Here is a 26,963-nt window from a genome sequence, read left to right on the forward strand (position 1 = left end):
CCTGAAAACTAACTAATAGCCCCTGATAGGCCTACATCTTATTTTGGGGTGGCAGGTGGTCTAGTGGTTAGAGCGTTGGGGTGGCAGGTAGCCTAGTGGTTAGAACGTTGTGGCGGCAGGTAGTCTAGTGGTTAGAGCATTGGGGCGGCAGGTAGCCTAGTGGTTAGAGCGTTGGGGCGGCAGGTAGCCTAGTGGTTAGAGCATTGGGGCGGCAGGTAGCCTAGTGGTTAGAGCGTTGGGGCGGCAGGTAGCCTAGTGGTTAGAGCGTTGGGGCGGCAGGTAGCCTAGTGGTTAGAGCGTTGGGGCGGCAGGTAGCCTAGTGGTTAGAGTGTTGGGGCGGCAGGTAGCCTAGTGGTTAGAGCGTTGGGGCGGCAGGTAGCCTAGTGGATAGAGTGTTGGTGCGGCAGGTAGCCTAGTGGTTAGAGCGTTGGGGCGGCAGGTAGCCTAGTGGATAGAGTGTTGGTGCGGCAGGTAGCCTAGTGGTTAGAGTGTTGGGGCAGTAACCGAAAGGTTGCAGGATTGAATCCCAGAGCTGACAAGGTAAAGATCTGTCGTTCTGCCCCTGAACAAGGCAGTTAACCCACTGTGTTCCCCGGTAGGCCATTATTGTAAATAAGAATTTGTTATTAACTGACTTGCGAATTAAATAAAGGTTTAAAAAAAATTATGTGTTAACCTTCAGTAGCTGTAGTATAATACTATGGTAATGAACTGAAGAGGTCTATCTAATATTAATACTATGGTAATGAACTGAACAGGTCTATCTAATATTAATACTATGGTTATGAACTGAACAGGTCTATGAATCTAATATTAATACTATGGTAATGAACTGAACAGGTCTATGAATCTAATATTAATACTATGGTAATGAACTGAACAGGTCTATGAATCTAATATTAATACTATGGTAATGAACTGAACAGGTCGATCTAATATTAATACTATGGTAATGAACTGAACAGGTCGATGCTTGTCAACAACAGCCAGTGTTTTATTACCTGTAGCCTAATCTGACTGTTACCTTCAATCTAATGCATTCTAACATCTGATCAGCCATTGAGATAGAACTGTTACCTTCAATCTAATGCATTCTAACATCTGATCAGCCATTGAGATAGAACTGTTACCTTCAATCTAATGCATTCTAACATCTGATCAGCCATTGAGATAGAACTGTTACCTTCAATCTAATACATTCTAACATCTGATCAGCCATTGAGACAGAACTGGTACCTTCAATCTAATACATTCTAACATCTGATCAGCCATTGAGATAGAACTGTTACCTTCAATCTAATGCATTCTAACATCTGATCAGCCATTGAGATAGAACTGTCACCTTCAATCTAATGCATTCTAACATCTTACCATGGTCACACTTGATAACTGTCACGACTCCTACCGAGGGTGGCCCCTCTCCCTGTTCGGGTGGCGCTCGGTGTTCGTCGTCCCCGGGCTACTAGCTGCCACCGATCCCCTTTTCGTTTTTCTGTTGGTTATGTCTTTATTAGTTGCACCTGTGTTCATTTAGGTAATTAGTGGTGTTATTTAAGGCCGCCTCCCCACCTGTTCTGTGTGTGGGCTTGTTACGTTTTGTTTCACTGTGTTTGTGTAGTGGATCGTGTTTTGGACTTTGGGTTTTGTTACGCCCTGTTGTTTTTGGGCATTTTCTCTTTTGTGGTACTTATTAAATAGTATTGTACCAAACATTTTTCTGCCTACTGCGCCTGACTCCACACCCACAACGTCCAAGCGTTACAATAACTTCCTACTGAATTAACTCAACATGGACATTAATAGTTGCATAATAACACAAGGCTACAACAACAATAAACTGAAGTTATAGGCTATTTATTAAATCCATTTACCAGCTCCAGGTAGGCTACACAAGTGACACAAAATGATTTGCAACGACTCCTGTCATTTCAACATATTTATAGTATTAAATGGTAGGCTACAATAGCCTAGGTAGGCATAAAGATTAATAGGCTACAGTAGCCTAGATAGGCATAAAGATTAATAGGCTACAGTAGCCTAGATAGGCATAAAGATTAATAGGCTACAGTAGCCTAGATAGGCATAACGATTAATAGGCTACAGTAGCCTAGATAGGCATAAAGATTAATAGGCTACATTAGCCTAGATAGGCATAAAGATTAATAGGCTACAGTAGCCTAGATAGGCATAACGATTAATAGGCTACAGTAGCCTAGATAGGCATAAAGATTAATAGGCTACATTAGCCTAGATAGGCATACAGATTAATAGGCTACAGTAGCCTAGATAGGCATACAGATTAATAGGCTACAGTAGCCTAGATAGGCATAAAGATTAATAGGCTACATTAGCCTAGATAGGCATAAAGATTAATAGGCTACAGTAGCCTAGGTAGGCATAAAGATTAATAGGTTACAGTAGCCTAGATAGGCATAAAGATTAATAGGCTACAGTAGCCTAGATAGGCATAAAGATTAATAGGCTACAGTAGCCTAGATAGGCATACAGATTAATAGGCTACAGTAGCCTATATGGGCATAAAGATTAATAGGCTACAGTAGCCTAGATAGGCATAACGATTAATAGGCTACAGTAGCCTAGATAGGCATAAAGATTAATAGGCTACATTAGCCTAGATAGGCATAAAGATTAATAGGCTACAGTAGCCTAGATAGGCATAACGATTAATAGGCTACAGTAGCCTAGATAGGCATAAAGATTAATAGGTTACATTAGCCTAGATAGGCATACAGATTAATAGGCTACAGTAGCCTAGATAGGCATACAGATTAATAGGCTACAGTAGCCTAGATAGGCATAAAGATTAATAGGCTACATTAGCCTAGATAGGCATAAAGATTAATAGGCTACAGTAGCCTAGGTAGGCATAAAGATTAATAGGTTACAGTAGCCTAGATAGGCATAAAGATTAATAGGCTACAGTAGCCTAGATAGGCATAAAGATTAATAGGCTACAGTAGCCTAGATAGGCATACAGATTAATAGGCTACAGTAGCCTATATGGGCATACAGATTAATAGGCTACAGTAGCCTAGATGGGCATAAAGATTAATAGGCTACATTAGCCTAGATAGGCATAACGATTAATAGGCTACAGTAGCCTAGGTAGGCATAAAGATTAATAGGCTACAGTAGCCTAGATAGGCATACAGATTAATAGGCTACATTAGCCTAGATAGGCATAAAGATTAATAGGCTACAGTAGCCTAGATAGGCATACAGATTAATAGGCTACTTGATGTTCAACAGATGTTTAATTCTCCACATTTAATGTCAGTTTCATTTTGGAGTTTTTCTCATAACAGAAGCACATGTTGGAGTTCCAGAACTTTCATTTCTAATTTCCACTCCAGAGACCCAATAACAGAGCATGAGTAGAAACCTCCTCATGATATGGTTTTCCATCAGCAAAGTCACATTATAACGCAGTTTAAACCACCTGCAAGGGAATTTATCTAACGCTCTCTAGAGAACCTAAAGTAGTTTTCCTGTGTTTTGTCCCCTTATCTCTAGAGAACCTAAAGTAGTTTTCCTGTGTTTTGTCCCCTTATCTCTAGAGAACCTAAAGTAGTTTTCCTGTGCTTTGTCCCCTTATCTCTAGAGAACCTAAAGTAGTTTTCCTGTGTTTTGTCCCCTTATCTCTAGAGAACCTAAAGTAGTTTTCCTGTGTTTTGTCACCTTATCTCTAGAGAACCTAAAGTAGTTTTCCTGTGTTTTGTCCCCTTATATCTAGAGTCACTACAGTAGTTTTCCTGTGTTTTGTCCCCTTATCTCTAGAGAACCTAAAGTAGTTTTCCTGTGTTTTGTCCCCTTATCTCTAGAGAACCTAAAGTAGTTTTCCTGTGTTTTGTCCCCTTATCTCTAGAGAACCTAAAGTAGTTTTCCTGTGTTTTGTCCCCTTATATCTAGAGTCACTACAGTAGTTTTCCTGTGTTTTGTCCCCTTATATCTAGAGAACCTAAAGTAGTTTTCCTGTGTTTTGTCACCTTATCTCTAGAGAACCTAAAGTAGTTTTCCTGTGTTTTGTCCCCTTATATCTAGAGTCACTACAGTAGTTTTCCTGTGTTTTGTCCCCTTATCTCTAGAGAACCTAAAGTAGTTTTCCTGTGTTTTGTCCCCTTATCTCTAGAGAACCTAAAGTAGTTTTCCTGTGTTTTGTCCACTTATCTCTAGAGAACCTAAAGTAGTTTTCCTGTGTTTTGTCCCCTTATATCTAGAGTCACTACAGTAGTTTTCCTGTGTTTTGTCCCCTTATCTCTAGAGAACCTAAAGTAGTTTTCCTGTGTTTTGTCCCCTTATCTCTAGAGAACCTAAAGTAGTTTTCCTGTGTTTTGTCCCCTTATCTCTAGAGAACCTAAAGTAGTTTTCCTGTGTTTTGTCCCCTTATCTCTAGAGCCCCTAAAGTAGTTTTCCTGTGTTTTGTCACCTTATTTATTGATGCGACTCAGTTCTAGAGAGTAAATATGTTTTATGGAAAAAGGGTTGTAAAATAGGTGTCTCCATAATGACAATTTAAATAGCCTACCTTATAACATGCAGGGCTACTAATTAGTTTCCACTTTTAAAACTGCTTGTTACGGAGTCTAGTTGATAGGTAATCGACTCCCCGGACTCCGTGTGTCGGGACATGAACAAGGATATTGAACTTGACATTTGTGTCTGTCTTTATTATTTATCCAACATATCATACTGAAACACTGCTGTCTATCAGCAACTCAGCTCAAGTAGCAGTTCTACTAACTAGTAATATCTCATTCCAGGTATTCATTCACATACTCTGTCCTTTAGAATAGATTATTGTTCAGAAATACTTACTTTATTTTTCAGTAATATCCATATAGTGTTTTCTGCTCTGTCATCTCAAAATGGATCCTTTACAAAATAACAAATGGACAATCTGTTCCACCCTGACAATAGTGTTTTATTGGTATCTTCCACTAGATGGCAGTAAACACCTGCTGTAACTAGACTTTTCAACAACAGTGACCACGTTTACATGCACACCAATATCCCGCTTTTATTCGGGGTACTCAAATATTCTGTTTTTAAATTGATGCATGTACACATCTTACCCATTTACTGTTGTTTCTGCTGTCTGCTCAGGCTGTTCACATATTAAGTTTTCATCTGATTGTCAAAAAAATCTAATTCAAAAAGTAGGCTACCTGTGTGGTTTGATACTCTGTACTGGACTGTATAGCCTGCTGACTACAATTTAGATACATTTCTGCTTATCATTTTCAACATTTCGTAGGCCATTTGTTTGTCAATTATAGTTTGATACATGCAGCTTCTCTTCTGGCATAAATTGTTGCCCCAGAAGACTAAATAAAGTAGTTCTCTCCAGAATAATGTTTTACATTGATAGACTAAATAAAGTAGTTCTCTCCAGAATAATGTTTTACATTGATAGACTAAATAAAGTAGTTCTCTCCAGAATGATGTTTTACATTGATAGACTAAATAAAGTAGTTCTCTCCAGAATAATGTTCTACATTGATAGACTAAATAAAGTAGTGCTCTCCAGAATAATAATTTACATTGATAGAATGAATGCATTAGTTATCTACTAGTTAACACTAGTAAAATTGACGTTTAGTTTAGGGACCGGGGAGAAAACGCAATAACTCCAGAACAGTGGAAAGACTGGTCCTGTGCAAAATGTCCATATCTCATCAGTCTGAAGGGTTTTAAGGAAATGAAAAGCTGAGAAAACGATGAAACACGTTTCTGATAAGGTTGAAAATACTGTCTGCTTGCATCATATTGTAAAAGATAACACCTTACACTCTCATTCACATTATCTCAAGAGATACTGAAATAAATAATATTTATCCACCCCTAAATTATCATTTGTTGTTTCATTTAAATTCAAGAAATGCATAATTCTGCAGTTAATATTATATTAGATTATAGACCTACAGTCAGTATCCAGATTTCAGTTCATATTTTATTAGATTATAGACCTACAGTCAGTGTCCAGATTTCAGTTAATATTATATTAGATTATAGGCCTACAGTCACTACAGTCAGTGTCCAGATTTCAGTTCATATTATATTAGATTATAGGTCTACAGTCAGTGTCCAGATTTCAGTTCATATTTTATTAGATTATAGACCTACAGTCAGTGTCCAGTTTCAGTTAATATTATATTAGATTATAGGCCTACAGTCACTACAGTCAGTGTCCAGATTTCAGTTAATATTATATTAGATTATAGGCCTACAGTCAGTGTCCAGATTTCAGTTAACGTTACTATTTAATTTAACCCATTTGAATTGAAATGAGGAATATTCTGTTTATTTATGGCTACAGGGATACTCGTGAACGGGATATCAGAGAACACCGCAGTTCCGGGAGAGTAGTGGGGGAAACCATTCACCTCAGAAAGAGGGGTGATATGAATAACGTTTCCTTTCATTATGTGTTGTCGAATTCATAAAAAAATATTTTCTGCCATTGTAGTAAGGTTGTTAATACGAGAAGTCTTCAGACTTACCATTTCTGTATTATTTTCCTTGAAAGAACAAGTAGAGGGTTTTGAGTGCTTCTCCCCTATTTGGAAAGTTGGTCTGCCTGCTGTTCAGTCAGAGATATTCTGACAGGACGTCTCCTTCTGCTGGACATAAAAACTGTTTAAAACTGTATAACACTATAGTGTATCTGGAACACTGGTTCATATATCACAAAGTCAATAGTGAATGTGACTATGTATATATTTATTGTGTATTTAAAGCATATTTCTGCAAGTTTATCAAGTGTCTGCTAGCTTAGCTAGCCATGTTAATGACGAATTAACCAGCACCGTCAATCAGTGCACTGTAATGTCACGCTAGCTATTGCTAGCAGGGGATTTATTGGTAATTCAAGACTTCTTTATTGAAATATTAAGTCAATGTTTATTTTTTTACTACCTTAAAAGGTTTATATAAAAAGGGTGGTACTTGTGCTCTGTATTTATGGTTTAATGTCACTTCACATTGAGGGCATGTATCATTACTGTTGTTCCTATCTAACAGTTATGTTGTGTCCTACCTAACCATGTATCATTACTGTTGTTCCTATCTAACAGTTATCTTGTGTCCTACCTAACCATGTATCATTACTGTTGTTCCTATCTAACAGTTATCTTGTGTCCTACCTAACCATGTATCATTACTATTGTTCCTATCTAACAGTTATCTTGTGTCCTACCTAACCATGTATCATTACTGTTGTTCCTATCTAACAGTTATCTTGTGTCCTACCTAACCATGTATCATTACTGTTGTTCCTATCTAACAGTTATCTTGTGTCCTACCTCACCATGTATCATTACTGTTGTTCCTATCTATCAGTTATCTTGTATCCTATCTAACCATGTATCATTACTGTTGTTCCTATCTAACAGTTATCTTGTGTCCTACCTAACCATGTATCATTACTGTTGTTCCTATCTAACAGTTATCTTGTGTCCTACCTAACCATGTATCATTACTGTTGTTCCTATCTAACAGTTATATTGTGTCCTACCTCACCATGTATCATTACTGTTGTTCCTATCTAACAGTTATCTTGTGTCCTACCTCACCATGTATCATTACTGTTGTTCCTATCTAACAGTTATCTTGTGTCCTACCTAACCATGTATCATTACTGTTGTTCCTATCTATCAGTTATTTTGTGTCCTACCTCACCAGTGAACGTGTGGCTGTGACCGTCCTGTCAATGCCTGTCCTGGTGACTCATTTTACATTTTAGTCATTGAGCAGACGCTCTTATCCAGAGCAATTTAAAGTTGGTCCTGGTGACTCCTGGGCCCTAATTCATAAAGGAAGTGTCTCAGAGCTGATCTAGGATCAGGTCCCTCCTCTCCATGTAATCTGATTCATTATGATCTAGGATCAGGTCCCCCCTCCTCTCCATGTAATCTGATTCATTATGATCTAGGATCAGGTCCCTCCTCTCCATGTAATCTGATTCATTATGATCTAGGATCAGGTCCCCCCTCTCCATGTAATCTGATTCATTATGATCTAGGATCAGGTCCCCCTCTCCATGTAATCTGATTCATTATGATCTAGGATCAGGTCCCCCCTCCTCTCCATGTAATCTGATTCATTATAATCTAGGATCAGGTCCCCCCTCTCCATGTAATCTGATTCATTATGACATAGGATCAGGTCCCCCCCCCTCCATGTAATCTGATTCATTATGATCTAGGATCAGGTCCCCCCCTCTCCATGTAATCTGATTCATTATGATCTAGGATCAGGTCCTCCTCTCCATGTAATCTGATTCAGTATGATCTAGGATCAGGTCCCTCCTCTCCATTTAATCTGATTCACTATGATCTAGTTGTCAGAGCTAGAGTGGTGTTTGTCAGACTAATCTGTCTTCTCACAAAATCGTGTGTGGAGTGTGAACGGTTTGGCCAACAAACTATTATGTTACCTCTCTATTGTAAACTGTGACTCGTACAAACAAGCTGGTGTTCTATGTGTTGCTCTAGGAATTACAGCAAACTAACAAGGTGGAAAGTGATATTAGGGGTACACAGAAAAACTTAAATTAAATAATATGAATGAAAAATGAATGAACAAATGAATGAATGATATTTTATTTCCGTGTCAAATCGCCAACTGGCAACCCATCCCTTATGGGGTTAATTGCCACATAAACAAACATTACAATAATTGACTGTGGTAATTAAATGATAATTCTCCTTCCGGTGTTCTCTGCATTGGGCATCGCATGAATAGTGAAAAAAATAAGGTAAAAATCAATACATAATAGTAAATAAGGTGATGCAAACAATAATTATATCCCTAGAGCAGTACAATAATATACATATATACACACTGTATATATGCACATACATACATATATACATACTGTATATATATACATACATAACATATACAGATAAATAAATACAGAAAAAAATAAACAGAAGGAATTTGAACCCAGTCTGACACAAAGAGAAGACTCATATGGGAGACAAGTCTATACACAATCTATATACACATGCCATTTACCACATAGAAGACTCATATGGGAGACAAGTCTATACACAATCTATATACACATACCATTTACCACATAGAAGAGTCATATGGGAGACAAGTCTATACACAATCTATATACACATGTACCATTTACCACGCAGAAGCTAAATATTTTTACAATTTAATTATAGGTAAACATTTTTCTTATATTCCAGGATTTATCTAAATATTCCACAAACGGAAATACACAATGGACAAAAAAACATTTCAATTTCTCCTCATCACTCATCACATACTGCCAGGGTATATCTGGTGGTCTTTCTGGAATAAGAGCAAGCGTATGTCATGGTAGAACAGGAAATAGAGGATTAAATCAGTTTAATTCTCTATTTCTTTAAGGTCACAATAGTTACATAGTCTTTCCTCCATTTCACCACAATACTGACCTGTATCAATACTCAGAGAAAATATCCATGATCGTACCTGTTTCAATACACAGAGACAATATCCCTGAAATAATCTGTTTCAATACTCAGAGACAATATCCCTGATCTGACCTGTTTCAATACTCAGAGACAATATCCCTGATCTGACCTGTTTCAATACTCAGAGACAATATCCCTGATCTGACCTGTTTCAATACTCAGAGGAAATATCCCTGATCTGAACTGTTTCAATACGCAGAGACAATATCCCTGATCTGAACTGTTTCAATACGCAGATGAAATATCCCTGATCTGAACTGTTTCAATACGCAGAGACAATATCCCTGATCTGACCTGTTTCAATACGCAGAGGCAATATCCCTGATCTGACCTGTTTCAATACACAGAGACAATATCCCTGATCTTCCCTGTGCACATAGAGATCTCTTGCTTTTAGGTAGGTTATACATAATATATCTCTCACACACCAATTCACCCTGAATCAAACAAAAGGTTCTCAATTTGGGTTTATGATTCATCTCCTCCACCCATCTTTTTTTCATGTCGCATCAACAGTTGTTTTTTAATCATATCTATGTCTCCCTTCATTTGGTTTTGGTACAGATGTTCATAGTTACACTGTTGAAAAAGCTCAGACATTTCAGTTGCCCAGGCTTCCCCTATGGATAGATAAATACAATAATCATGAAAAAAGTCATTGATGAAAGAGACTTCAACTAGGACTATAAAATAATGAAGAAACAGTTTAACATTTTGTTATTTTATGGCTTATATTTATTGTAGAAGTTGATAAATAACACCTGGGGACAAAAACGCCTACATCTTCTGACAAAAAGTGTTAAAATGCATAACATTCCCTTTCAGGATCCATATTTTGGTGTTTATAAGGTAAAGGACACCTGATATTTAAAGCCTTTTTGAATCCACATTTTACACTAAATAAGAACTGATATTTCCCGGGGACAGAAAAGGCACCACATGGTAGGAATGACTCAGCAGCACTCCTACACTAGTTTAGTGGATTCCAAATGTTCCCTCTACTTTATTCTACATTATTAACCTGAAATACTCACTTTACTTGGAAACTGAGTTGCAGTTTAGAGGTTAAACTATGAGCTGCTCTGTCATCTCAAAATGACCCTGTACAGATACTTTCTTATATTCAGTTTCAACTGTAGTCAAGGTGTCACCCTTCATATAACAACAGTAACCAGAGGGTGGAGCTAACAGTCAGTTTCAACTGTAGTCAAGGAGTCACCCTTCATATAACAACAGTAACCAGAGGGTGGAGCTAACAGTCAGTTTCAACTGTAGTCAAGGTGTCACCCTTCATATAACAACAGTAACCAGAGGGTGGAGCTAACAGTCAGTTTCAACTGTAGTCAAGGAGTCACCCTTCACATAACAACAGTAACCAGAGGGTGGGGCTAACAGTCAGTTACAACTGTAGTCAAGGTGTCACCCTTCATATAACAACAATAACCAGAGGGTGGAGCTAACAGTCAGTTACATGAGACAGCAGTAACGTGACATTGTTCTGAATCTTGCTTAAAAAATGTTATAGTCCTTCTTCAAGACATCTCTCTTACATTATTTTAGCTAAACTTATAATTTACTCGAAATCAGGTTTAGTTGTGTTTTTCCCCTGTAAGGTGTGTACGTGCTGGATAAGAACCAAAGGATGAGAAACCCTGAGATAAACATAAAACCATATAATGTAAAAGCTCCTCCACCATCTTTACCAGACGTTTTACTGATAACATGTAGACCTACTGATTAGTTTCCACTTTGAAAACTGCTGTCTGTCAGCAACTCAGCTCAAGTAGCAGTTCTAACTAGTAATATCTCATTCCTAGTATTCATTCACATACTCTGTCATTTAGAATGAATTATTGTTCATAAATACTTACTTTATTTGTCAGTATTGTCCATATAGTGTTTTCTGCTCTGTCGTCTCAAAATGGATCCTGTACAAAAGAACATATTTACTTTCAGTCACTTCCTGGGTGGTGCAGTGGTCTAAACCACCCCATCTGAACAGTTTCTCACCAACTGGCCACCTGGTCTATAGAGACTAAATGACTATACACTCTACGCTGCACACCACATCAACGGGGATGTGGTGGAGGGTAAACCCACGTAAACGCGCTTACGCACCTTTTTATTTGTAAAATAGCGTTTACTCAACTTTGTATTTTGTTAATTATCGTTTACCACTTCTTATGCGTTTCCAGCGTTAAGCCTAAATTCCATCGTGGAAAACGGGCCCAGGTTGGTCAGCATGATAAAGAATCATATCTCAAGGTTACTCTGTCTATTGAATGTCTGACTACGACCTAACTTTATAATAGTTATATGTAGCCAAGACTTACCAGAGTCTGTCAGTCTGTCCTTCAAATCAACACATTTATCCTGCTTCTAATGTTGCTGAGAAATGTGCGCTACATTTTGTAACCACAGTTACTTTCACTTTCATATGAGGAAATCACGTCCCTTCTGACGTCACCGGTGTATGGGTAAATAATGATGACAGAAGAGATCTACTAACTAGTAATAATATGTAATTCCAGGTATTCATTATCTTACTCTGTCCTTTATTGTTCAGAAATACTTTATTTGTACTTCTCTCCATATAGTGTGTTTTCCTCTTTTGTCATCTCACCATGGATCCTGCACTCAGCCGTCTCCCCACCCTGATAATAAAGTGTTTTATTGGTATCTTCCACTAGATGGCAGTAAACACCTGCTGTAACTAGACTTTACAACAGCATTCCTTATTCATAAAGGCAGTGTCTCAAAGGAGGAGTGCTGAACCAGGATCAGCTCCCCCTGTCTATGTAATCTGATTCATTATGATCTAGGATCAGGTCCCCCCTCTCCATGTAATCTGATTCATTATGATCTAGGATCAGGTCCCCCCTCTCCATGTAATCTGATTCATTATGATCTAGGATCAGGTCCCTCCTCTCCATGTAATCTGATTCATTATGATCTAGGATCAGGTCCCCCCCTCTCCATGTAATCTGATTCATTATGATCTAGGATCAGGTCCCTCCTCTCCAGTTAATCTGATTCATTATGATCTAGGATCAGGTCCCTCCTCTCCATGTAATCTGATTCATTATGATCTAGGATCAGGTCCCTCCTCTCCATGTAATCTGATTCATTATGATCTAGGATCAGGTCCCCCCCTCTCCATGTAATCTGATTCATTATGATCTAGGATCAGGTCCCTCCTCTCCATGTAATCTGATTCATTATGATCTAGGATCAGGTCCCTCCTCTCCATGTAATCTGATTCATTATGATCTAGGATCAGGTCCCCCCCTCTCCATGTAATCTGATTCATTATGATCTAGGATCAGGTCCCCCTCTCCATGTAATCTGATTCATTATGATCTAGGATCAGGTCCCCCTCTCCATGTAATCTGATTCATTATGATCTAGGATCAGGTCCCCCCTCTCCATGTAATCTGATTCATTATGATCTAGGATCAGGTCCCCCCTCTCCATGTAATCTGATCCATTGTGATCTAGGATCAGGTCCCCCCTCTCCATGTAATCTGATTCATTATGATCTAGGATCAGGTCCCCCCTCTCCATGTAATCTGATTCATTATGATCTAGGATCAGGTCCCCCTCTCCTTGTAATCTGATTCATTATGATCTAGGATCAGGTCCCCCCTCTCCATGTAATCTGATTCATTGTGATCTAGGATCAGGTCCTCCTCTCCATGTAATCTGATTCATTATGATCTAGGATCAGGTCCCCCCTCTCCATGTAATCTGATTCATTATGATCTAGGATCAGGTCCCCCCCTCTCCATGTAATCTGATTCATTATGATCTAGGATCAGGTCCTCCTCTCCATGTAATCTGATTCATTATGATCTAGGATCAGGTCCTCCTCTCCATGTAATCTGATTCATTATAATCTAGGATCAGGTCCCCCTCTCCATGTAATCTGATTCATTATGATCTAGGATCAGGTCCCCCCTCTCCATGTAATCTGATTCATTATGATCTAGGATCAGGTCCCTCCTCTCCATGTAATCTGATTCATTATGATTGTTTTGTCTCATGTCTTTATATTCATATAGCCTGGGGGCCATGTAATCTGATTCATTATGGTTGTTTTGTCTCATGTCTCTTTATATTCATATAGCCTGGGGGCCATGTAATCTGATTCATTATGGTTGTTTTGTCTCATGTCTCTTTATATTCATATAGCCTGGGGGCCATGTAGCTGTATTGAAATGACCTTGTTTTATAACCTTCTTTGTTGCTCAGTGGTACTTCAATTGTCCTGACCATGTCCAATTCTTTCACACAGTAATGCTCCAGCATCCACTCAGAGCTTATGCATCTAATGCATTCCTCAAATACTGCAGAGTTGTTAAGCAAGTCCCTGAGATCGTCATGTTCAACCATATTTATTTGTCAGATGAAACCTGAGGGGATCACTGTAGTGGGTCATAAACGCATCCAAAATGGTTCTGAGGTCCTCAACAATGTTATTCTGTACCGTAGCTGGGATGCAGTGTTCTTTCCTGATTTACTAAATAAAAAGACAGATATTGTTTTAGAGACCTTCAATTAGCTGCTCAGTGTTGATCTCTGTGGCTTGAACATATTCAGCCTCTGGCAGACTCTCTACATCGCTCATGTCATCTTCAATGGGATCAGTCCCAGTCTCAAATTCATCATGAGGGCAATTCTCATCTAAGTTGGCTCTTAAAATCTCTCTGTGGTTTTGGTAGATGTGTGACTGATAGATGCTGAAACATCTATTTGTTTTCCCCACACCCATTAACTCCACAGGTCATTACAACATGTGGTTCGTGCTGGTGATAGAGGACAATATGTGTGAGTAGTCTGGACACAGAGAAAGGAGGCTCGTTGCAAAGTGGACAGTTGAATAGAGTTGGCATTCTGCAGACAGATTGTGAACCTTGGAATGATGGGATGGAATCATGGAGATCATTGGTACTCAGCCACTTGCAGACATCATCAAGGGACCAGTCTTCCACAGCCACACTCTAATTCAAGTTGACACTAAAAGCAGAAGTGAAATGTATCAGTGTTGAGGCTAAAACAAAACCTCTCCCACTCTTTCCAGACAACCACCTTTCCTCCTAATGTGTATTCATGGTTGTTCTATAACGAAGCAGAGCTTGTCAGGAAAGGTGAATATGTCCGTCTCTTATTTATCTGACTCCATATTTCTTAGTTTGGGACATGATGGGATTCTGCAGTCCCACATTTAAGTGTTCAGATAATATGATGCTCCAAATGGGGCATTAAGTTCTTCTTCCATGTCGACCCAAGTTGGCCTAATAGAGTTGTCAATAAAGAGCATATCAGGGCAGTTATAAAGTCTTCTTGATATAATTACATGTTAGGGAGCTTTAATCCTCCTTCTAAGTGTTTGTCTGTAAACTAGCTTGGTTCATCCTGGTCCTTTTAATAGTCCAGATTAATAATTTTGTCTGTGGTGTTAAAGGTGTAGGCAGGTATGGACATTGGAAACATGCTGATGACGTCATTCAGTTTAGGAGCTGTAACCATCTTTATAACATGTGGTCTACATTCAGTTTAGGAGCTGTAACCATCTTTATAACATGTGGTCGTCATTCAGTTTAGGAGCTTTAACCATCTTTATAACATGTGGTCATCATTCAGTTTAGGAGCTGTAACCATCTTTATAACATGTGGTCTACATTCAGTTTAGGAGCTGTAACCATCTTTATAACATGTGGTCGTCATTCAGTTTAGGAGCTTTAACCATCTTTATAACATGTGGTCATCATTCAGTTTAGGAGCTGTAACCATCTTTATAACATGTGGTCATCATTCAGTTTAGGAGCTGTAACCATCTTTATATCATGTGGTCGTCATTCAGTTTAGGAGCTGTAACCATCTTTATAACATGTGTCCTTCATTCAGTTTAGGAGCTGTAACCATCTTTATAACATGTGGTCGTCATTCAGTTTAGGAGCTTTAACCATCTTTATAACATGTGTCCGTCATTCAGTTTAGGAGCTGTAACCATCTTTATAACATGTGGTCGTCATTCAGTTTAGGAGCTTTAACCATCTTTATAACATGTGTCCGTCATTCAGTTTAGGAGCTTTAACCATCTTTATATCATGTGGTCGTCATTCAGTTTAGGAGCTGTAACCATCTTTACATCATGTGTCTTCATTCATTTTAGGAGCTTTAACCATCTTTATAACATGTGTCCTACACCACAATGAGATTTGTAGCTCATCCCAGTTCTTCAACTGAAGTTGAATTTTGTTCCAATATACAGAATACAAAATAAACAGTTCCCTTCCCCTAAGAAACAACTTATATTCTCACATACAACAACAAGACAAAATGACACCAGACATTCTCCATTCAGTTAGTATTGGAAAAGAGGAAGGAATTACACAGAATACACAATTTTTTTTTTTGTTTTTTTTTATTTCACCTTTATTTAACCAGGTAGGCAAGTTGAGAACAAGTTCTCATTTACAACTGCGACCTGGCCAAGATAAAGCAAAGCAGTTCGACAACATACAACAACACAGAGTTACACATGGAGTAAACAACATACAGTCAATAATACAGTAGAAAAAAATAAGACTATATACAATGTGAGCAAATGATGTGAGATAAGGGAGGTAAAGGCAAAAAAATGCCATGGTGGCAAAGTAAATAAAGTATAGCAAGAAAAACACTGGAATGGTAGATTTGTAGTTTGAAGAAAGTTCAAAGTTCAAATCTAAATAATATGGTGCAAAGGAGCAAAATAAATAAAATAAATAAATACAGTAGGGGAAGAGGTAGTAGTTTGGGCTAAATTATAGATGGGCTATGTACAGGTGCAGTAATCTGGGAGCTGCTCTGACAGCTGGTGCTTAAAGCTAGTGAGGGAGATAAGTGTTTCCAGTTTCAGAGATTTTTGTAGTTCGTTCCAGTCATTGGCAGCAGAGAACTGGAAGGAGAGACGACCAAAGGAGGAGTTGGCTTTAGGGGTGACCAGAGAGATATACCTGCTGGAGCGCGTGCTACAGGTGGGTGCTGCTATGGTGACCAGTGAGTGGAGATAAGGGGGGACTTTACCTAGCAGGGTCTTGTAGATGACCTGGAGCCAATGTGTTTGGCGATGATTATGAAGTGAAGGCCAGCCAACGAGAGCATACAGGTCGCAGTGGTGGGTTGTATATGGGGCTTTGGTGACAAAACGGATGGCACTGTGGATAGACAAAGAAGTAACACAGAACACACTTCAAATGCTTTAAAGAAGCTAACCTGTTTGTAGATCCATAGTGAACTAGGCAAGTCAGTTAAGAACAAATTCTTATTTACAATGACGGTCTACCCCGGCCGAACCCGGAAGATGCTGGGACAATTGTGCACCACCCTTATGGGACTCCCAATCACGACCGGTTGTGATACAGCCTGGAATCGAACCAGGGTTTATGGTGACGCCTCTTGCACTGAGATGTAGTGCCTTAGGCCACTCGGGAGCCCCCAAAAAGATCAAATGTATTAAAAAAAACACTATAAAGTTATTGGAAGAATCCAAAATGGCGGTTGGACTATGAATATCTAGTATGTATAGAGCACCTCCAGTTGACCGGGGAAGCTCTAGCAGGGCAGATATTTGATAATGAACTGACTGGTTAGAAAGGTGGCATACTATGGACAGGTGCCATGTTGAAACCCACTGAGCTCTTCAGTAAGGCCATTCTACTACCAATGTGTTTGTCTATGGAGATTGCATGGCACTCTGCTCGATTTTACACACATATCATCAACGGATGTGGCTGAAATAGCTGAATCCACTCATTTGAAGGGATGTCCACATACTTTAGGATATATAGTGCATCACATGTCTCCAAGTTTATTTCCATATGGTGATTATTATATGAATATATGTGCATAAAGTCATTTCCACCTCCATTTCTGTCATCATTTATTTTACAGAAAGATCCCACGTTGTCTATGGTATTTTGTTTTGTCCACATTTTGTAAAGTTACCCAAAATAACTTTTTGGTGTCTAACCAGGTTTCCATCCAAACTTTTTATGCAAGTTAAGACAGTCCTTCTATCTGAGAAGTCAGAGAGAAGTGAAAAATTCTTCCTTGGTTGTTAATTTTCTCAAAATCGAAAAGGCACAACCTTGGATTCGAGCCGATGTCTTCAGTAGCTGAACATGTTATTACTCCACTAGATTAGAGCCGATGTCTTCAGTAGCTGAACATGTTATTAGTCCACTAGATTAGAGCCGATGTCTTCAGTAGCTGAACATGTTATTACTCCACTAGATTAGAGCCGATGTCTTCAGTAGCTGAACATGTTATTACTCCACTAGATTAGAGCCGATGTCTTCAGTAGTAGAACATGTTATTACTCCACTAGATTAGAGCCGATGTCTTCAGTAGCTGAACATGTTATTACTCCACTAGATTAGAGCCGATGTCTTCAGTAGTGGAACATGTTATTACTCCACTAGATTAGAGCCGATGTCTTCAGTAGCTGAACATGTTATTACTCCACTAGATTAGAGCCGATGTCTTCAGTAGCTGAACATGTTATTACTCCACTAGATTAGAGCCGATGTCTTCAGTAGCTGAACATGTTATTACTCCACTAGATTAGAGCCGATGTCTTCAGTAGCTGAACATGTTATTAGTCCACTAGATTAGAGCCGATGTCTTCAGTAGCTGAACATGTTATTACTCCACTAGATTAGAGCCGATGTCTTCAGTAGTAGAACATGTTATTACTCCACTAGATTAGAGCCGATGTCTTCAGTAGCTGAACATGTTATTAGTCCACTAGATTAGAGCCGATGTCTTCAGTAGCTGAACATGTTATTAGTCCACTAGATTAGAGCCGATGTCTTCAGTAGCTGAACATGTTATTACTCCACTAGATTAGAGCCGATGTCTTCAGTAGTAGAACATGTTATTAGTCCACTAGATTAGAGCCGATGTCTTCAGTAGTAGAACATGTTATTACTCCACTAGATTAGAGCCGATGTCTTCAGTAGCTGAACATGTTATTACTCCACTAGATTAGAGCCGATGTCTTCAGTAGTAGAACATGTTATTACTCCACTAGATTAGAGCCGATGTCTTCAGTAGCTGAACATGTTATTAGTCCACTAGATTAGAGCCGATGTCTTCAGTAGCTGAACATGTTATTACTCCACTAGATTAGAGCCGATGTCTTCAGTAGCTGAACATGTTATTAGTCCACTAGATTAGAGCCGATGTCTTCAGTAGCTGAACATGTTATTAGTCCACTAGATTAGAGCCGATGTCTTCAGTAGCTGAACATGTTATTACTCCACTAGATTAGAGCCGATGTCTTCAGTAGCTGAACATGTTATTAGTCCACTAGATTAGAGCCGATGTCATCAGTAGCTGAACATGTTATTACTCCACTAGATTAGAGCCGATGTCTTCAGTAGCTGAACATGTTATTACTCCACTAGATTAGAGCCGATGTCTTCAGTAGCTGAACATGTTATTACTCCACTAGATTAGAGCCGATGTCTTCAGTAGCTGAACATGTTATTACTCCACTAGATTAGAGCCGATGTCTTCAGTAGTAGAACATGTTATTACTCCACTAGATTAGAGCCGATGTCTTCAGTAGCTGAACATGTTATTACTCCACTAGATTAGAGCCGATGTCTTCAGTAGTAGAACATGTTATTACTCCACTAGATTAGAGCCGATGTCTTCAGTAGCTGAACATGTTATTACTCCACTAGATTAGAGCCGATGTCTTCAGTAGCTGAACATGTTATTACTCCACTAGATTAGAGCCGATGTCTTCAGTAGCTGAACATGTTATTACTCCACTAGATTAGAGCCGATGTCTTCAGTAGCTGAACATGTTATTACTCCACTAGATTAGAGCCGATGTCTTCAGTAGCTGAACATGTTATTAGTCCACTAGATTAGAGCCGATGTCTTCAGTAGCTGAACATGTTATTACTCCACTAGATTAGAGCCGATGTCTTCAGTAGCTGAACATGTTATTACTCCACTAGATTAGAGCCGATGTCTTCAGTAGCTGAACATGTTATTAGTCCAACATCGGGACACGTTTAATTTTCGTCGGAGTGCCTTTGTTTTAATGGCGTGCACGTGCACAGGTCGGCGCGAGGCAACCGTTAGACCCGATGACGTGTTTCTACGCATGAGCTTAGCTAGCCAACGTCGCCATGACATCACCTGCAAGTGTGATCAGGGATTTCTATTGGAGAAGCAGTCATTCTGTCTATCGTCATACTGTACTGTCTTTAATCATGACCTGCTGCAGTCATTCTGTCTATCGTCATACTGTACTGTCTTTAATCATGACCTGCTGCAGTCATTCTGTCTATCGTCATACTGTACTGTCTTAAATCATGACCTGCTGCAGTCATTCTGTCTATCGTCATACTGTACTGTCTTAAATCATGACCTGCTGCAGTCATTCTGTCTATCGTCATACTGTACTGTCTTTAATCATGACCTGCTGCAGTCATTCTGTCTATCGTCATACTGTACTGTCTTTAATCATGACCTGCTGCAGTCATTCTGTCTATCGTCATACTGTACTGTCTTTAATCATGACCTGCTGCAGTCATTCTGTCTATCGTCATACTGTACTGTCTTTAATCATGACCTGCTGCAGTCATTCTGTCTATCGTCATACTGTACTGTCTTTAATCATGACCTGCTGCAGTCATTCTGTCTATCGTCATACTGTACTGTCTTTAATCATGACCTGCTGCAGTCATTCTGTCTATCGTCATACTGTACTGTCTTTAATCATGACCTGCTGCAGTCATTCTGTCTATCGTCATACTGTACTGTCTTTAATCATGACCTGCTGCAGTCATTCTGTCTATCGTCATACTGTACTGTCTTTAATCATGACCTGCTGCAGTCATTCCCTTGTGGGAAGCAGTGTCTATGAAAGATCATGTTGTTCAAAGTGGCTGGAGGACTCTAATGAGCAGTGGTGGAAAAGTACCCAATTGTCATACTTGGGTAAAAGTATATTTCTTTTCTCTGAACTGCCACTGTAATTATCCCCCCCCCCCCCCCTCTAAAACAGCAGCTGCTGATTACAGGGACAAGGAGGACCTGATCAGTCATCCTTGATCAGAGGCACTTTGTCCATACAGGAATAGATCTTCTACATATTAGCTGTGACGACACAACAGTGGTAGGCCTGATCACCGACAACAACGAGACAGCCTATAGGGAGGAGGTCAGAGACCTGGCCAGGTGGAGCCAGAATAACAACCTTTCCCTCAACGTAACCAAGACTAAGGAGATGATTGTGGACTACAGGAACAGGAAAAGGAGCACCGAGCACGTCCCCATTCTCATCGACGGTGGTGTAGTGGAGCAGGTTGAGAGCTTCAAATTCCTTGGTGTCCACATCAACAACAAACTGGAATGGTCCAAACACACTAAGACAGTCATGAAGAGGGCACGACAAAGCCTATTCCCCCTCAGGAAACTAAAAAGATTTGGCATGGGTCCTGAGATCCTCAAAAGGTTCTACAGCTGCAACATCGAGAGCATCCTGACCAGTTCAATCACTGTCTGGTACGGCAATTGCTCGGCCTCTGACCGCAAGGCACTTCAGAGGGTAGTGCGTACAGCCCAATACATCACTGGGGATAAGCTGCCTGCCATCCAGGACCTCTACACCAGGCGGTGTCAGAGGAAGGCCCTAAAAATTGTCAAAGACCCCAGCCACCCTAGTCATAGACTGTTCTGTCTACTACCGCATGGCAAGCGGCACCGGAGCACCAAGTCTAGGATAAAAAGGCTTCTCAACAGTTTTTACCCCCAAGCCATAAGACTCCTGAACAGGTAATGGTTACCCAGACTATTTGCATTGTGTGCCCCCCCAACCCCTCTTTTATGCTGCTGCTACTCTTTGTTTATCTTATATGCATAGTCACTTTAACTATACATTCATGTCTATACTACCTCAATTGGGCCGACCAACCAGTGCTCCCTGCACATTGGCTAACCGGGCTATCTGCATTGTGTCCCACCACCCGCCAACCCCTCTTTTTATGCTGCTGCTACTCTCTGTTCATCATATACTATGCATAGTCACTTTAACCATACCTACATGTACATACTACCTCAAAAAGCCTGACTAACCGGTGTCTGTATATAGCCTCGCTACTTTTATTTTCAAATGTATTTTTACTGGTGTTTTATTTCTTTACTTACCTACACACACACACACACACACACACACACACACACACACACACACACACACACACACACACACACACACACACACACACACACACACACACACACACACACACACACACACATTTTTTTTCGCACTATTGGTTAGATCCTGTAAGTCAGCATTTCTTTGTAAGGTCTACACCTGTTATATTCAGCACACGTGACAAATAAACTTTGATTTGATTTGAAAGAGGGTGGTGGGGGTGGGGGCAATGCAAATAGTCTGGGTAGCCATTTGATTAGATGTACAGGAGTCTTATGGCTTGGGGGTAGAAGGTGTTTAGAAGCCTCTTGGATCTAGACTTGGCGCTCCGGTACCGCTTGCCGTGCGGTAGCAGAGAGAACAGTCTGAATAGCGTGCCTGGAGTCTTTGACCATTTTTAGGGCCTTCCTCTGACACCGCCTGGTACAGAGTTCCTGGATGGCAGGAAGCTTGGCCCCGGTGATGTACTGGGCCGTTCGCACTACCCTCTGTAGTGCCTTGCGGTCGGAGGTCCGAACAGTTGCCATACCAGGCAGTGATGCAACCCGTCAGGATGCTCTCGATGGTGCAGCTGTAGAACCTTTTGAGGATCTGAGGGCCCATGCCAAATATTTTCCTCTTCACAACTGTCTAGGTCGTGAAGATCTTCCACTTAAGTATGCTGGAGGAGCGCTTCTCTCGCCTGTCGACAGTGTCAACGCTGTCAAGGCTCTCTCCATGAGGATGTGCTCTGTACCAGGTACACACATATATATATACACACACACCCCCAAATGCATACAATTAGTATACAGATATGTGTGTTTGAAAGTTACTTTGCCGGTACATCGTTAGTGTGACTCTCTCGAAGGGTGATGTCAAGCTCCAAGTTTGTTTAAAATCTAAAGATAACTTAGGTAAATAAATACATAGGTGACATTTCTGAAATGGGAGATACTCTATTCACTTCTGAAATAGGAGATACTCTATATTCACTTCTCAAATAGGAGATACTCTATATTCACTTCTGAAATGGGAGATACTCTATTCACTTCTTAAATATGCAGTGCAGGGAAACATTAACATATATGTTAACATAGACTCACTCTGAACTACCCATCAACATATATGTTAACATAGACCCACTCTGAACTACCATTCAACATATATGTTAACATAGACCCACTCTGAACTACACATCAACATATATGTTAACATAGACCCACTCTGAACTACACATCAACATATATGTTAACATAGACCCACTCTGAACTACCCATCAACATATATGTTAACATAGACCCACTCTGAACTACCCATCAACATATATGTTAACATAGACCCACTCTGAACTACCCATCAACATATATGTTACACATAGACTCACTCTGAAATACACATCAACATATATGTTACACATAGACCCACTCTGAACTACCCATCAACATATATGTTAACATAGACCCACTCTGAACTACACATCAACATATATGTTAACATAGACCCACTCTGAACTACACATCAACATATATGTTACACATAGACTCACTCTGAACCACACATCAACATATATGTTAACATAGACCCACTCTGAACTACACATCAACATATATGTTACACATAGACTCACTCTGAAATACACATCAACATATATGTTAACATAGACCCACTCTGAACTACCCATCAACATATATGTTAACATAGACCCACTCTGAACTACCCATCAACATATATGTTAACATAGACCCACTCTGAACTACCCATCAACATATATGTTACACATAGACTCACTCTGAAATACACATCAACATATATGTTACACATAGACCCACTCTGAACTACCCATCAACATATATGTTAACATAGACCCACTCTGAACTACACATCAACATATATGTTAACATAGACCCACTCTGAACTACACATCAACATATATGTTACACATAGACTCACTCTGAACCACACATCAACATATATGTTAACATAGACCCACTCTGAACTACCCATCAACATATATGTTAACATAGACCCACTCTGAACTACCCATCAACATATATGTTACACATAGACTCACTCTGAAATACACATCAACATATATGTTACACATAGACCCACTCTGAACTACCCATCAACATATATGTTAACATAGACCCACTCTGAACTACACATCAACATATATGTTAACATAGACCCACTCTGAACTACACATCAACATATATGTTACACATAGACTCACTCTGAACCACACATCAACATATATGTTAACATAGACCCACTCTGAACTACACATCAACATATATGTTACACATAGACTCACTCTGAAATACACATCAACATATATGTTAACATAGACCCACTCTGAACTACCCATCAACATATATGTTAACATAGACCCACTCTGAACTACCCATCAACATATATGTTAACATAGACCCACTCTGAACTACCCATCAACATATATGTTACACATAGACTCACTCTGAAATACACATCAACATATATGTTACACATAGACCCACTCTGAACTACACATCAACATATATGTTAACATAGACCCACTCTGAACTACACATCAACATATATGTTACACATAGACTCACTCTGAACCACACATCAACATATATGTTAACATAGACCCACTCTGAACTACACATCAACATATATGTTACACATAGACTCACTCTGAAATACACATCAACATATATGCTACACACACTACACACTAACACACATAAACTAGATGTTGCCAGTTCAATGCCCCAGTAACCAAGCTGTCAGAGCAGCAGTCTCTTAAAAAGCATGGGCTGAGGCACACCGCTAAATGTTTGTAGAGTTGCTGAGCAACGGAGGGTAAACTGTATCCAAAGAAAGAAAGGAAGTCTCTCAACAATGGTTGTATTAAATAGTTGGAATCATGTGACATGTGACTTCCTTCCTTTATGTTTAGAACATCTGTCTGAAAACATATCCCTTCAGATAGCTGCTGTTTTTTGAACATTTTACTTGCAATGATTGTGATGTGTGGTTGTTTTTGCCTACTTTAGTTGAACGCAAAGTCAGTGTGTAGTTGAATGGAAACATTTAGTTGAATGGAAGTTGCTACATGTAGTTCAGTTTGTAGAGCGTGGCACTTGCAATGCCAGGATAGTGGGTTTGATTCCCGGGACCACCCGTACGTAAAATGTATGTTTTGGATAAAAGCATCTTCTAAATGGCAGATGATTATTATTATTAAGTTAATGTACATGTTTCTGTCCCTCTGTCTCATATTCTACATGAGGAAGAATGTGCAGAAAGACCTGGATGATCAGGAGAAGCTGGTGTCCCGCTTTGGATTGTGAGAGACAAAACCAACAGAGACTCCATATTCACCGACTCCCCTCTCCTTTTTTGAAAGTTAAACTTTATTTAACTAGGCAAGTTAGTTAAGAACAAATCCTTATTTACAATGACAGCCTACCGGGGAACAGTGGGTGAACTGCCTAGTTCAGGGGCAGAACGACAGATTCTTACTTTGTCAGCTCAGGGATTCAATCCATCAACATTTTGGTTACTGGCCCAAGTCTCTAACCACTAGGCTACCTCCTCTACTTATCTTTTTCCCTCTGCTGGAAAGGATTTGTACTGTATTTTCTTCTTGAAATATGAATAAATAAATGGCATCTTTTTGTAGAAATGTGTCTTGTCATTGTTGTCTGTCTTCAGTCTAGAAGATCTCAGTTGCATTGAACCATAAGTGGTTGTGGTTTTGTACTATTTTGAGTACCAAACGTTCTGCTCATTTTGTGATAACCGATGTGTTACTGTTGTCTGTGGTAAAGCAGTAGGTCATTTGTTTTACTCTACTTCACTTCTAACAGGCTACATTTCAGGCTCCTATGGAGCAAAACATAATCCAAAACACAACCAAAACAAACTGCAAATGCATCTTTGTAGAGTTTGTAGAGTCACCAACTTCATGTAGTCACTGCGTGTAAGGAATATCGGACTAAATATTAAAGATTTGACGACTTCAATACACTCCAAGACAGTGTTTCCCAACTCCGGTCCTCGAGTACCTCCGGGGCTACAACAAAACGTGTGCTGTTGGGAGTAGACTACTCTGGGACCGGAGTTGGGAAACACTGCTCTAAGTGAATTGGTCAGAATACTTATGACTTCTTCAAATGGGGGGACTAGATACATAACGTGCTTTCATTTCTAAACTGTGAAACAGACATGCATGAAAATACCTTCAAATAAAAGGTGACATTATATACTGTCTCCTCATATTAAATATTTGATCTCAAATCCAAAATGTTGGAGTTTAGAACCAAATGTACAATTGTAGCTTTATTGTCAAAATACATATGAGGACTGTATATGCATTTATATTCCCTCTACTCAGTCTCCATGCTTCTGCTCCTAACCTGTCATGTATATAAATAATCAATAGGAATTAAGGTTGTGTGTTTATACCTTTATCTGGTCCAGAAGGTTGTGTGTTTATACCTCTATCTGGTCTAGAAGGTTGTGTGTTTATACCTCTATCTGGTCTAGAAGGTTGTGTGTTTATACCTCTATCTGGTCCAGAAGGTTGTGTGTTTATACCTTTATCTGGTCTAGAAGGTTGTGTGTTTATACCTCTATCTGGTCTAGAAGGTTGTGTGTTTATACCTTTATCTGATCTAGAAGGTTGTGTGTTTATACCTTTATCTGATCTAGAAGGTTGTGTGTTTATACCTCTATCTGGTCCAGAAGGTTGTGTGTTTATACCTTTATCTGGTCTAGAAGGTTGTGTGTTTATACCTCTATCTGGTCCAGAAGGTTGTGTGTTTATACCTCTATCTGGTCTAGAAGGTTGTGTGTTTATACCTTTATCTGGTCTAGAAGGTTGTGTGTTTATACCTCTATCTGGTCTAGAAGGCTGTGTGTTTATACCTCTATCTGGTCTAGAAGGTTGTGTGTTTATACCTCTATCTGGTCTAGAAGGTTGTGTGTTTATACCTATATCTGGTCTAGAAGGTTGTGTGTTTATACCTCTATCTGGTCTAGAAGGTTGTGTGTTTATACCTCTATCTGGTCTAGAAGGTTGTGTGTTTATACCTTTATCTGGTCTAGAAGGTTGTGTGTTTATACCTCTATCTGGTCTAGAAGGTTGTGTGTTTATACCTTTATCTGGTCTAGAAGGTTGTGTGTTTATACCTCTATCTGGTCTAGAAGGTTGTGTGTTTATACCTTTATCTGGTCTAGAAGGTTGTGTGTTTATACCTCTATCTGGT

General features: G+C 39.5%; 2 protein-coding genes across 2 annotated transcripts in view; one reads left to right on the forward strand and one right to left on the reverse strand.

The window, feature by feature from the left end:
* The window catches only part of LOC145850252 (tripartite motif-containing protein 16-like), a 698,685-nt gene that overhangs the window by 1,356 nt on the left and 670,366 nt on the right, over nt 1–26,963 (reverse strand). The gene's annotated exons all lie outside the window — the stretch shown is intronic.
* The window catches only part of LOC145867181 (uncharacterized), a 67,275-nt gene continuing 65,289 nt past the window's right edge, over nt 24,978–26,963 (forward strand). The window contains exon 1 of the mRNA XM_082971231.1: nt 24,978–25,039. Coding sequence (XP_082827357.1) covers nt 24,978–25,039 — 62 coding nt within the window. The remainder of the gene's footprint in view (nt 25,040–26,963) is intronic.

This window comes from Salmo salar, unplaced genomic scaffold (assembly GCF_965601325.2).
Source record: "Salmo salar unplaced genomic scaffold, fSalSal1 ptg000221l, whole genome shotgun sequence".
NCBI lineage: Eukaryota > Metazoa > Chordata > Actinopteri > Salmoniformes > Salmonidae > Salmo > Salmo salar.